We start from the raw sequence: 13,440 nt of genomic DNA on the forward strand, positions 1-13,440 counted from the left end.
AGCTAAACAATAAAATAAGACTTAAAAAATAATATATACGTAATATTCAACGCTTAATTGAAGAATTGCAACCAAAAAACCGAATCAAACGCACGCGAGTAATGTTCGAATATCACTGAGGCTAATCATGTGACGCGGACAAAATGACGCGCCGGCACGGGGCGCGGTGTTCCAGTGCAGGTTCGAACATGTTTTGTCTTGTATCGTAATGCACTGCGCGTGAAGTCAAATTAAGACTATTATGAAAGTAATATTCGTACACATTTATACAGAAATTTCAAAATTTAGGGGTGAGGCTATTCAAGTGACTCGGTCTGTATGGTATGAATATGTATACTTGGACAATTGCGGTTGTGAAAAAGGCTGCGAAACAATACGCTGTACGTGTTGTGGGTCTATTACCCTGCGCGGCGCAATGCAAATAATGCAATGTATTAATAATGTTATATTTGCAAAGGGATCTGCCAAAATAAAAAGTATTTTGCAAAAATGATATTATAAATTATTATGTTATCATTATTTCCTTGTTTGATATTATTTTGTATCTCTTTAATCTTTCAGTATAACCTAGACGAGAAGCAAAAAATATGTTTTGTATTAATATATGTTTTCGTAGCCCCCTACAGAAGTTGTCGAAAATTATCTCTGGAGTCCTCGGAAAGGACAATTGCTATTAAATTTATGTATTAAAATAAAAATTATGTGATGGTCAAGTTTACGGGGGTTGTCTAAATATACCTAAACTCGGAATAAAAAACTAATAATGTATATAAATACTAAAAACATTGATTCTGAATAGTAATATAGATAGTAAGTTGTGACCAAAATAAATAATCAGTTTTGCGTGTATAGCGGTACCAAACGATACGATGCATCACATATCAAGTGCAAAGACGTCTTTCAAACCCGCGCGCTTCATTTTCATTGCGTATAGTTCAAAAACTACTGAACGGATTTTAATGTTTTTTGTTTTATTATCCAGATGTTAATATCAGATTTTATTTAAATAAATAAAAATGTGACCATATGGTAGAAAAACTATTTGTAATATTCGTGAGAATAAAAAAAAATTGTAAATTTCATATTTTTTTTATTATTTGGCCGCCATCTTTATTTTTTAAATGATTTTAATTTTTATATAAATAAATGTTTTAATACAAACTGATAGCTACCCCAACCATTAAAATCGGTGCAGCCGTTATGATTCCAAAATTGTTTACATCACGTGCGAAAACGTCTTTCAAATCCGCGCGCTCCATTTCAAATGAGTATAGTTCAAAAACCACTCAACGGATTTTCATGATTTTTATTTTATTATGTAGATAATATTATCAGGTTTAATTTAAATACATAAAAATGGGGCCATATCATAGAAAATTTATTGGTAAATTGCACGAGAATGAAAAAAAATGTTTCAAATTTTCATATTTTTCTTATTATTCGGCCGCCATCTTAATTTTTTTATGACTTAATTTTTTTATATTAATGAAAGATTCAATACGATGCGATAGACACCCCAACCATCTAAATCGGTCCAGCCGTTACGATTCTATAAATTTTTAAAAATATGCGGCCGCCATTTTGGAAAATGTCCGCCATCTTGAATTCTAGTGGATGAAAATCGTGTTTCCTCGGATGAAAACGTTTGTATTGGTCCCTAGTATCACTGTGCAAAGTGGCTTGCTTTCTGCATAAAGTGCAGCTTTTGCCCATAATTTCGCCGTAAGCCCTATGACTAGTATGGCATTTCTGCGACGCGAAACGCCGCAGAAATGTAGTCTGCAGGCTCCGTCCCGCCAATACGCAAGAGCGATAGAGATAGATAGCGAAAGAGATATTATCGTGAGCGTTTGTGCATTCGGCTACGCACACAGGTGACAACATTGGAAGTGATAGGCGATATAAATGCAATACTCACACTGTAACACAAAGGCAGCCAGCTCGGCGGCGAGGTCGAAGTTGACGGGCAGCCGGCCGCGGAGCACGTCTTGCTTCACTTGCAGGAACAACTGGTACCTGCACAACGTATATGTTGTTACTTGCACGTTACATAACTAATCATACGAGTTTGTATAATATACCTACAACTACTTATACTTAAACGATTTAACCAAACATGTTATAAGAGTTTTGAAGAGTTTTCCGTGATCATGATGCATGCAACTGCGTCGAAATATCTCCCGGTCCCGGTCTATATCCCGGTTAATACAAGTCAAACATGTTATGTTTGTAACCTATCGTACTTTTAAATACTTCGATCAAATGTTAAAATCCGTAAAAACCACAGATGTCATATATACCATAGATCAAGCAAACGTATCTACTTAGCGTGTCAAATGAACTCAGTGAAATCCACTGAGTTGTCCGTCTTTAATCGCAGCTTGCAGCTTTCGGGCGTCAATTTTTGTAAGTTGAAGTCAATCAAAACATAAAAAATGCCTCGTTACGTGATATTCAATTACAACAACACAAAAATTATGAACAATCAAGAGCCTGAGACATATTTAAAATTACAGGCAAGAAACAACTTCAGTACAAAATTTGACACGCTCGGCCCCTATACAAATAGATGAACTTGTTTCTTCTATCTAAATATAGTTCTGTGGTAAAAACGATAAGCTAAGGCGCAAATAAATCCGATTTGCCGCAAATATTTAGATATATGTGTGTAGTACCCATTCACGGGATGCCAATATTTACACCCCACTTTTCGACCGTGCAGTAAATAGTAATAGGTAACTAAGCTACCCCTGCCATTCCTAAATGTAAAGACAGAAGCAATAAGAAAATTAAAAGCGATTTTTCTCAAAGAAAAATGCATAGAAAGTTACGCTTGGAATGCTTGTTAAAGTTGCTTCAAGATAATTAAATGAGAGATAGAATTAATTTGTAACTCATTTTTCTCCTTCTGGTATTGCGCTTAGTAAAAAAGATCTAAGGAAACACAGCCCTTAATGCGAGATTAAATATTAAAAGAGCATTACTGTAAAAAAGTTCGAGTTTTAAATGTGGCTCTTATCTAAAGCATCTACAGGAAGACGTTACCTCGCAGCAGCCCTAACACGAGGCGGCGGACGTCGTAATAACGAAATTTTAATAAAACATTTCAATTCCCGCAGCAAGCCTACGTGGAAATAAAGTATAATGAATACTCTCAAATATTCCACTTAACTGCCTTCAATTTTGGCATTGTTGAGAGTAAAACTTTCGAGGTAAAAGGGAAACCAGAAATTAGAACCTTGCCTTAAAAAATACAAATGAGAAAAAGAAATTAACAGCCCACGTTCTAACGACAAATCAAAACGGAAACTCCCTTTTGTGCATTTTTTTAGAATTCTATTAGGAAAGTATTTTATTAATTTGGGGTTTCTATTAAACCTTTGTTGTACGGGGGTTTACGAGTTACTCACAAGTTATAGCGCACCCGCATTGTAATTTATTTTAGTCATAAAATTTTGCAGTCAGCAATAAAACTACGGTTGTTAAAGTAGGTGGCACTTTAGTACTTGATGTGTGCACTTAAACCAGACTTGTAAGTGTTATGTATTAATGAGGTTTACTTTACTGTTCCATATTTAATTCATGTATTAGTTCATTTTACTCATATTTTTTATCGTGAAATATGACATAATTGTTAATAAGAGGAACGTCGGATGCTTGTATTTATATGAAAAATCGAAAGTAATTTTGTTTATAATCAATAATTTTATTTTATTTTTAATTCCAAATCGTTACTTCCAGTCATTGCATTTGCTTGATACTAGGACTTAGCTTTTTGACATCACTTTAATATTTTTTTTAATATCGCACATTTTACTAACTGCCAAGAACATATGTGCCTTATGGTTGTAGCGGATCAGTCGTCATGCGTGGTTTGCCAATGACGTAATTCCTAACCTAACCGAAGCCACGCATGTGGACACGGGAGCGATCCCTCTCGTGCGCAATCTATCTGGCTCTAAATAACTGTTTGGTTTATGGACCCGGCGGGCCCACGTCGCACTACTCAATGTCTGCTTACATTTCGTCGAACCGATAAAGTTAATGGACTAAGAGTTGAGCCGTACGAGTGTTTATAAGTGCCTACATTTTCAAAGATACATAACCCTCATCAGGCAGGCAAGCACGGTCGCGTGATAAACGATATAACTTCAGGCCGTCCTTTTCGCACTATATGAAATACGTTTGTTCAAATTTCGATCTAAGCGAACACATGTCTTTTTAAACTTGACTTTTTCAATAGTAAGGTGAAATATCTTTTTTTTTAAATTGTATATCAGTATTTTAGAAATTCTGTCGAAAGGTTAAGTACTATTAATCGTTTTAACCTATTTTGGATTAGAGCAAGTAACTAACATTTAGGGTCAAAATATAAAGTAACCCCAAAGGACAAAGTTCATAGTAAAATACCTACATGTGAACTTTCATAACACGACGTATAAGTAGGTTTAATAATACCCGAGAGGGTCCGAGGTGATGGCAAAGTGCTGAGTAGCGTGAAGCGCAGATGTCTTTTATAGTTTCTATCCTGTCTGCCACATATTATTATCAGCATACGAATAATTCCTCGTAAGCTCGTGTTAGGCAAATTCGCATTTGTATTCTCGTATATTTTATGGTTTACGATATTTTTTTTGTACTTCAGATGTTTTTATAGCCCACGTGTCACAGATATGGTGCTATGAATGGAAACTAGTAAATGTCGTTTCAAATAAATCCATCTTATTAAATATGTATACTAGTTTTCGTACATGAAAATCGTTAACATGTGTAAATTTTATTGATACATAAATGAAAAGCACTACGATAAAACAAATATAGCTGCCGCATTAAATATTAATGTAGTCCGATCATTTATTATTCAAGAGCACAGTTAGCGGTTTCGGCCGGCCATTTTACGAGTATAATAACCAAAATATGTAGGTATATACGCAACTATACGGGTCAGTAGTGGTACAAGATGACTCCTCAAACTGGTTTTTATATCAGAGCTTACAGTTAAGTATCAGGAAACATCTATTTATGCAAACATAAAATTTTCCTAAACAAATGAGAACACTGTAAGGTTTTTAATTAAACTTTTAAAACTTTACGCGCTCAACCATAGCCTCGTCAAAGATACGTAAATAAGGTTTTCGGTTATACATGTTGTTGTTGTATTGAAATTCTTTGCGTTCTTGTACGTTAATTAATAAAACAAAGTAAATAGTTAAAAGGAACAATATTAAGTACCTAAAAGGTACATTCTAATGTCTTTGCTCTTCAAAACTTAGAAGTGAAGAAGATGAAATTGAATTTATTATGTTTCTATCTTCAAAATGATTTACTATCTCTGAATTCAAATAGGTAGTTTAAAGATGAAAGAGCTCTTCTCGCTTGAATTTTGCTATTTATTCATTTTAATGAAAGCTATAGGTACATACTGTTGCTGGTAATATTTTGTTAATAAGTACTGTGGGCGTAGCTTTGGAAGTTTATCGAAACCCTTCGCGGAAAACGTGAAAAGGTTGGGGTACATCAAGCTCTTTTAAATTCGGTTATCATTCTCGTACAAACATAAAATAAGCGTCTAACGAAAATGTAAAGTGAATATTATACATATTGTAAGGCTTCAAAGGTTGAGTTAAATATATTGTATGTAAGTAATGAAATCTTAAATTATCTTAGTAAATACCTCGTGATTTCCTCCAATAGCTTGCAAGGGTCAGCTGCGTAGAACTTGACTCCGAAGTAGAAGGTGTGCGGGTCAGATCCGCGTAGTTGCCGACGCAGACGCTTTCCGGCGTCCAGCCAATGCTGTTGACAACAATGCGTCAAATACAATATCTAAAGTCGCCGTCAATAGAAATTGTCAACAATGTAAACAAACCATTCTATTAAATATCAATATTCTAGCACAATTTTATTATGTTAAAGGTTGGGGATCATAATGTGATAAGAATTGATTAAATAACACATGGATTTAGCCAGTATCTGATGAGTTAGAATGGAAATTAAAGATATTTTGACTACAAGGTTTGTTTACATTGTTCACGAATTCTATTGACGGCGACTTTAAGGAAAAATCAGCAGTCCTGGACAGTATTTATCCCAGTAGATGACACTTTAATATATTCATTCATTGTCAATAAATCTGAGTGTGATTGTGCCGACGAAGCCGATAATCTTGGGTTCAAAACCCGTATATTTTTGTAATGAGACTAATGAGCACATTTACCTATTAACGATTTTTTGCGCGAGTTAATAATTTCCAACTTACAGTTTGGTTGTCCTGGTCAACGTAACGCAGGCCAAAGTAGGCTGTTTCCAAGAGATCTAGATGCCGGAAAACCACGTCCAATAGTGCCTGCCCCGTACTATTATCCTGTAACAAAACAATAGACGTTAACAATATTGAAAACATGTGTAAAGTAAGCTAGCTATAAAGAGCTTTTAATCACTTTTAAAGGCAACTACTTAGTATTTTTCCAGCAGAGTTTAGATAGGTATAATGAAGTTTACCTAACTTATAAAAAGGTTTGATTTCATAGTAGGTACTTATTGTAAACGAAAATTAAAATAACATTTCTGCTAAAAACCTCTGCTAAAGTGAGCTGGGGTCATAACGATATTACCATCTTTATAAACGTGATGAAATGTATAAATAATTACGAGCACTACGAATACAAACACCATGGTAACTAAACGGTTTTAAAGCCGAGTAATGAGGTATTAGAAGAGTCGTTTGTTCTTGGGTAATTTTCTAACAAGAGATTTATATCTGCTCGGGGCGGTACAAAAGTCTCGGAACTGTTCCCTTAACCAGAGATATAACTTCGTATAAGATAAATACGTTCGTTCAGATCGCATCATACCTTTGGTCAAAAGTCATTTAGATGACGCCACTGATTATATTTAGCAAGTTTAAGACATACCAAGTTAAGAAAAACCGGATGTTGTAAAAGTTGTAACCCTACATAGAGATGACAATAAATGCACTCTCACTCTCTATATCCATTATCTTTGCCTTAACTGAATACTAACTGTTCGCAATTCCATTTCCCTGTTGTTTCTTCAAATAACTTTACGTTTGAAGTCATAAATTTAAACGTCTGGAACGAGATCTTCGTTACTCTTGGGTTCACTCTGGACTTTCTGTTTTCATTACTGCTTAGTTACGTAACTTTCAGGATAAAATGAATATGAAAACGGTTAGATGCTAACTTTCATCTTTCTTCCTTTTGTTTCGCACTGCGAGAAAACTACTTATGCAATGAAAAAAAGTTCACAACTAAAATAAACGGGGAACATTCGATGCACAGTCTTAAATATTTCTACCGTTTAGGTTAAGAAATAAAGAAATAACAATTTGACTGAGAAATAAAAAGTACAAAGTAGGCTGTAGGCAACACTGAATTTAATTAAATAATATTTACTTCAAACCAAATTTGGAATATTCAGAGCAGTGCTTGAATACGACTGACATATATTGTAACTACTAATACTAGTACTTACTGCACAGTATAATAAAGAGTACTATCGTTATAGATAGACAGAATATAGAATAATCTTCATTTACTTTAAAAAATGTTTTTCAAAAGCTCATCGATTTAGTAACACATTAGAAAGCGAGGACGCACGAGAGCCGAATATTAATATCCCACGGTATCGGCACGTAACTATCTCCAATTTGCATTTCCGAAGCCGGGCTTTCCACAATTAGGGTAATTCGCACGCGATCCCATTGATGGACCAGTAAGACCAGTAGTGGACACTATAATGAGCGCGCTGGTCTCACGCGCACGGTCGCGCGATGCGTGTGCGCGTAACTGTGGCATTCCAATCCATTCAAATACTGAGGAGTGAGCCTTAACCAGTGTAAGAACCCTTAAATATTGATAGCATATTATTCCCCGTGTGGTGCCTGGTTAAGAGGAAAGGCGGTGGCCCTTGAGTGTCGCAGAAATCGCCGGTGAGCTATGGGTTCCACTCTGATGTGGGCGATGGGCAAGGCAACCTGCCACAGTTCTGTTTTCTTTCAACCCCGTAATTGCCAAAAGTAGCACCGAAGCTTGAGTAGTTTCATGTACTCTGGTTAAACTAAAACCTCGACTCGCTCACCAAAGTTGGAATGCGCGCCGAGATGTGCCCATGACGCGATAACTACTCTAGAATTAGTATAAAAACGAACCGCGAAATTACTAACTGCCTTTTGTTTCTTCTAAAATTAATGTTCGTGCTTTTTGAAAGATCAGGCCGATGACCTGATGTGGGAAAATGGGATGTTTGCGTTTAACCGATACCTGTAGGCCTAGCACATGATGGCCGCGGGAGTATGTCGCCGCGAGATAGATGACACGTCTTTGTCTAATTGTATTAATGACATAAGGACAGGTAGTCTATCCCGCGGCGACATATTCCCGCGGCCATCATGTGCTAGGCCTGCTGGTAGTTTGGACCTACCACTAACTCATTTTGGAAGGTTTTTTTTTATGTCCACTAAGCAATGCCAAAATAAAAATTATATTCATGTTGGTAAAGGCATTATTACATGCCAGTTGTTTTTCTTTACATACATGGATAGATTGGAACAAAAGAACAAACCAACAAAAGCAACAGTTCGAAGGGAAATACTCGTAGACGAAGAAAAGAAAACACAATGAAAGAAAAAGACAAAAATTCATGTGTTCAAGATGTTGTTACCTAAATAAATACCTAGAATTTAAATCTAAATAGCTAACCTTTTATACAGTAGGTATACTATACATATAAGGCCTACGTGCATAAGAATACTTATGTAGCTGCGATAATTCCGTTACAGATATTTTTGTTAATGCGACAAGTTTGTAGCTAAGGGTACCGGAATAGGTACGTAATTAAGACGAGCTCTCTTCACATCCACGATATGCAACAATAATGCACGCAACAATAACAGATGCAGCACAAGTAGGTATCCGCAAGAGCTGTATTTGCTTGTACATAAGCCTCCGAGTTTGTGGGAAAATTGCGAAACAGTTCGTTGGGTTGAATAATAAATGATTTAATAACAGAGCGCGTTTGCTCCCAACGTACGTTCGGGTCGAAAAATAACAAACGATTTTAAAAAGTGCCGGCAGTCGCGGTATGTACGGCGGTGCACGCGATCTACCTCCCGCGGGCGCTCGGCTCCGGCCGCTCACTGCCCTTTCCATACATTACATACCACATACACCTATTACTGTGTACCTACCTCCTGCCTCTACAAACATTTTCTCAACCTGGAATCAAGTTGAGATAATCAGACTAAATTGAACCAATTAAATCAGCTTAACTCATACGACGAGAAACGTTAAACATAAACAAGTTAGTTATGTTTCCCAGAAGTAGTCTCGGTCAGCGCATGAGTACGCTGGCATCTGTGTCGCAGAGATAAGCCGGGCTAATTTCGTTTCCGCATCTGTACAAATGTTTGGATTTGCATAAAAATTCAACCCCGATGTTTCCAATTCTAATGTCAGGAAAATTGTGAAAGCAAAATTATGAAGATAGCGTCTGAAGCTGAAAGGTAAATAAACATTCGAAAATAAAATAAATTCAGAATTCTCTCAGTTGAACGTGGGAATTGAGAACAATAAAGATGTAATTTGCTGGGCTTTAATACAGTTAATTTATGAAATGCTTTATTCGCTTCACTTCATTAATTTGTCAATTTATAAATAGGGAGACGAAGACGATGATATTAATAGATTCAAATTTTCTAAAATTACCAATAAATATAAATTTGTATTACTTACTGATACAATGCTTCAATCTATATTTTTTGGTAATTTCTATATGCACGAATGCACCTATTTTATAACAAGTTTTCCCATTATAAACTGAAATAGATACCATACAGTAAAAAAGCGACCAAGCCGAAGTGGCGAACCAAAAAGTCCAAAAAGTGGCGAAGCCGGGAATCGAACCCGGGTCTCCAGCTATCGCAGCTGATGTGCTAAACCGTTACACCTCGAAATTTTGACGGGTACCTCGGCGGTCGAGGTGGTGTAACGGTTTAGCACGTCAGCCGCGATAGCTGGAGACCCGGGTTCCATTTCCGGCTTCGCCACCAGTGGGCTTGATCGTTTTTCTTTAGTATATGGTATCTATTTCAGTCTATAATTTATATATATTTAATAAAATAATTTGATTTGTTCTCTACATCGGTTTTCCCATTGTTATTGCCATTGTTATATGTATATTGCTTAAAGCTAAGTATTTATTTAAACCCTTGCATCTGGAGGTCACAAAACTGCGTCTGAAAAATCCGTAATTGAAAAGAAATACGAACGCGATGGGAAGTTAAAGGACGGCATCAATGAAACACAAGTAGTAGTGCAGCCCTAGGCAGCAGACCGTGAAACTCTGCAGAGTCAATTTGCTGCAATACAACAATGGCGAGCCATCGCGTTGTCGCCGACACTAGGCTCGCTTCATAAATTGCTGCGCAATTCCTTATCTTCCCTTCCCGTCTAGTGTTTGAGTCAAATAAAAACAGCTCTGCTAGAAAAGTCCGACAAAGCTTTATTTGCCTTGCTTTTATGTCTGACATCTAGATAGTTTCCTTTTTATTACACTTTTAGTCTATGCTTACAAGCTAATTAAGCTTCTTTGTATTTTACCAGTATACAATGTAGGTCGTGTCAATCACGGACGATGATGCGCAAAGTCAAATGTGTCGCTTAACTTTAAACTCGGGTAAGTCCATTAAAGCAGCATGGATAGCAGAATGGATTTACCCGAGTTTAAAGTTAAGCGACACAATACGACATGATCTATAAAAGTACTTACTTCAAATTGGAAGCTTAATCATAATTATTACTGCTACTGAAACTTCTTCTTTCAGTTTTTTAGGAAATTAATTGTAGTAAAACTATCTTCAAGTAATACGCAATTACTAGTACGAGGCATATACATATAAAAGTTAGAGGAAGCTAACGCTTGACGAATAATAATGTTATATTAATAAATCAATTAGGTACCTGCTTTCTATTTTCAATTAAGACTGCCAATAATTAAAGTAGCATCTCGATTGAAATCAAAATTATAGGCAATAATTACAAGTAGCTTATTATTAGCAATATTATCTTTTACATTTCCATTAAAACCGTAAATACTGTGTAAGGAAGAAATTGTATTCAAGTACCTATGTATTGTCCCTGGCTTGGTTCAAAAGAAGGATAAATAGGAATCTTTTTTCCTCAAAGTGGCACAGCGAAAGATTGTCAAAAATTAATTAACTTTTACTTTTAATTAATTCAATTTCCTGGCAACGGTTTCATTATTTTGTAGATTGAATTCACATTAGAAAGCTTGAATCAAGCTGTTGTTAAACAGGCTTTTGTTATTCAGTGACCTCTAGTAATATCTTAAAAAATCCGCCCCGCACTATCATACATAAAGATAGATACATATTTAAAGCCCCATTTACACCGTGTCCAATAAGTTTGAATACAGCAAAAATAGCCAATAAAACAAAATGAACAAATAGTTACTACATTATTATTATATTTTATGAATGGCACTCTTATTTACTACATTCACAACAAATGTTTTGGAATAACTCCAGCATTAACTTGTTTACCAGCCTCAAACGCTTCTCAAACGGATCACACGCGGCACGCACAGTTTTCTTCACATTTCATCCCAAATACTCTCGATAACCTTTTTGAAATGATCTAGGTTTATGATTTTATAAAAATTTAGCCTTCAAAGCATGTATGACCATACAAAATAGTCTAATACGCTTAAACCTGGAGGCCTGGGTGGCCACTCATATTTCGGATAAAAAACTGCCAAATTAGTCTGAAACTACGCTAGAATACCATTTGCCGAATGTATTGGAGGTGCGTCTTGTTGGGACACATGATACTCATTCCCAAGCATTCTTTTTAACTTTAAGGCATTTTTTTCTCCAAAACCTTGGTTTTAAAGAAAAAAACGTTGATTTTAACGCTTTTATCTGTAAGTACTGAAGGTAGTTTACCTCGCTTACATACTGCATCCCACACCTGGGCCGATGGCGAGCTCTGGAACCTAGGCACATTTTTCTAGTTGCCCGGAACGTTATCTATCCTCGGTACCCATAATAGTTTATTTTGGACACGTGGCGTCTGTTTTATCACATACAGATTCTCCTTTTAAAAAATGACTCGTCACCTGCGTGCCGAGCAAGTATTTTGTTAGCACTTTACCTCTTTGTTTTTCTTAGACACTTCGGAAATTTCATGTACTTTGTGCTTGTATTTTATTAAGAGGAATATACTCTTTAGTTTAAATAAGAATTTGATGGCCTGTGATCCCTATATCTTTAGAACTGAGGTAAAATGTGAGTATTCGGACTTATTGGACACGGTGTAGATGGTACGAGTTTCTCGCCTCGGACGTACGATTATCGAAGTACGAGAAAAAATATCGTATCATGTAAACTATGCGTACGATATCGCACGGGAGGAGGCGATAATCGCCTCGCCTTTGATGTTTGTTTATCGTACGAAAACGTTTACACTCGTGCGAGAAATAAAAACTCGCATACGAGTATCGTATGCGATACTCGCCAGGCGATTATCGCCTGGCGAAATAGTTTAGACGGAGAGTTGAATTTTCTGGAGATATTTCCATTAACATTTCTCGACTCGTCTAAACCGGTTCTCGTATGACATTTTCTTCTCGAACGTGCGATTATCGCACGAATCGGAGCGAACCGATTTTCATGCGAGTTTTTCCTGTCAACTTGCGTGCTTACTTGCTAATTAATTAATTAAAAACACATATACTATATGCTTTTTTATAATATTGGATACAATTTACTTTGGATTTATTTGAATTTAAGTTGAATAGTACCCAATAACTTTAAAAACACTATAAATTATTTATGACGGTTTAAATAATAACTGTATAATAGGGAAAATAATTAATTCGACCGTAGCGTTATCTATATAGTAAGATCATGGTTGCGATTGTTGCGATTAGGTTTAGGATATAATTGAACATAGAATATACCTAGATAAGATTTATTTTAAATGATAGCATTATACCCCATATGGGGTAAAATGCCAGTAAACATTAACTCTAGGGGTATAATATTGATAATGATAACCCTAATTTATTTTTGGTCTTAGCAGTTACTGAGAGTTAGCTATAAATATAAAAATACCATGATTTACATGATTCCTGTTTCTGGTAAAGAAAATTTATTTCGACTGAGTAGCGCATAAACTCGTATACGATTCTCGCATACGGGCTTTGTTTACACGGAGACATACAAACATCTAAGGCGAGGCGATTATCGCCTCCTCCCGTGCGATATCGTACGCATAGTTTACATGATACGATATTTTTTCTCGTACTTCGATAATCGTATGTTCGAGGCGAGAAACTCGTACCATCTAAATGGGGCTTTAGGAAGAAAAATTAAATCAAGACTCTTGGGATGAATTTGCT

At 36.0% G+C, this 13,440-nt stretch overlaps 1 protein-coding gene across 4 annotated transcripts in view; it reads right to left on the reverse strand.

Annotated features, from left to right (window-relative positions):
• The window catches only part of LOC125225692 (band 4.1-like protein 4), a 116,286-nt gene that overhangs the window by 41,768 nt on the left and 61,078 nt on the right, over positions 1–13,440 (reverse strand). For all 4 annotated transcript variants that reach the window (XM_048129523.1, XM_048129524.1, XM_048129522.1 and 1 more), the window contains exons 3-5: positions 6,260–6,364; positions 5,675–5,796; positions 1,919–2,016 (exon numbers count right to left, since the gene is read on the reverse strand). In XM_048129523.1, the coding sequence (XP_047985480.1) occupies positions 1,919–2,016; positions 5,675–5,796; positions 6,260–6,364 (325 nt within the window). The remainder of the gene's footprint in view (positions 1–1,918; positions 2,017–5,674; positions 5,797–6,259; positions 6,365–13,440) is intronic.

This window comes from Leguminivora glycinivorella, chromosome 4 (assembly GCF_023078275.1).
Source record: "Leguminivora glycinivorella isolate SPB_JAAS2020 chromosome 4, LegGlyc_1.1, whole genome shotgun sequence".
NCBI classification, from domain to species: Eukaryota; Metazoa; Arthropoda; class Insecta; order Lepidoptera; family Tortricidae; genus Leguminivora; species Leguminivora glycinivorella.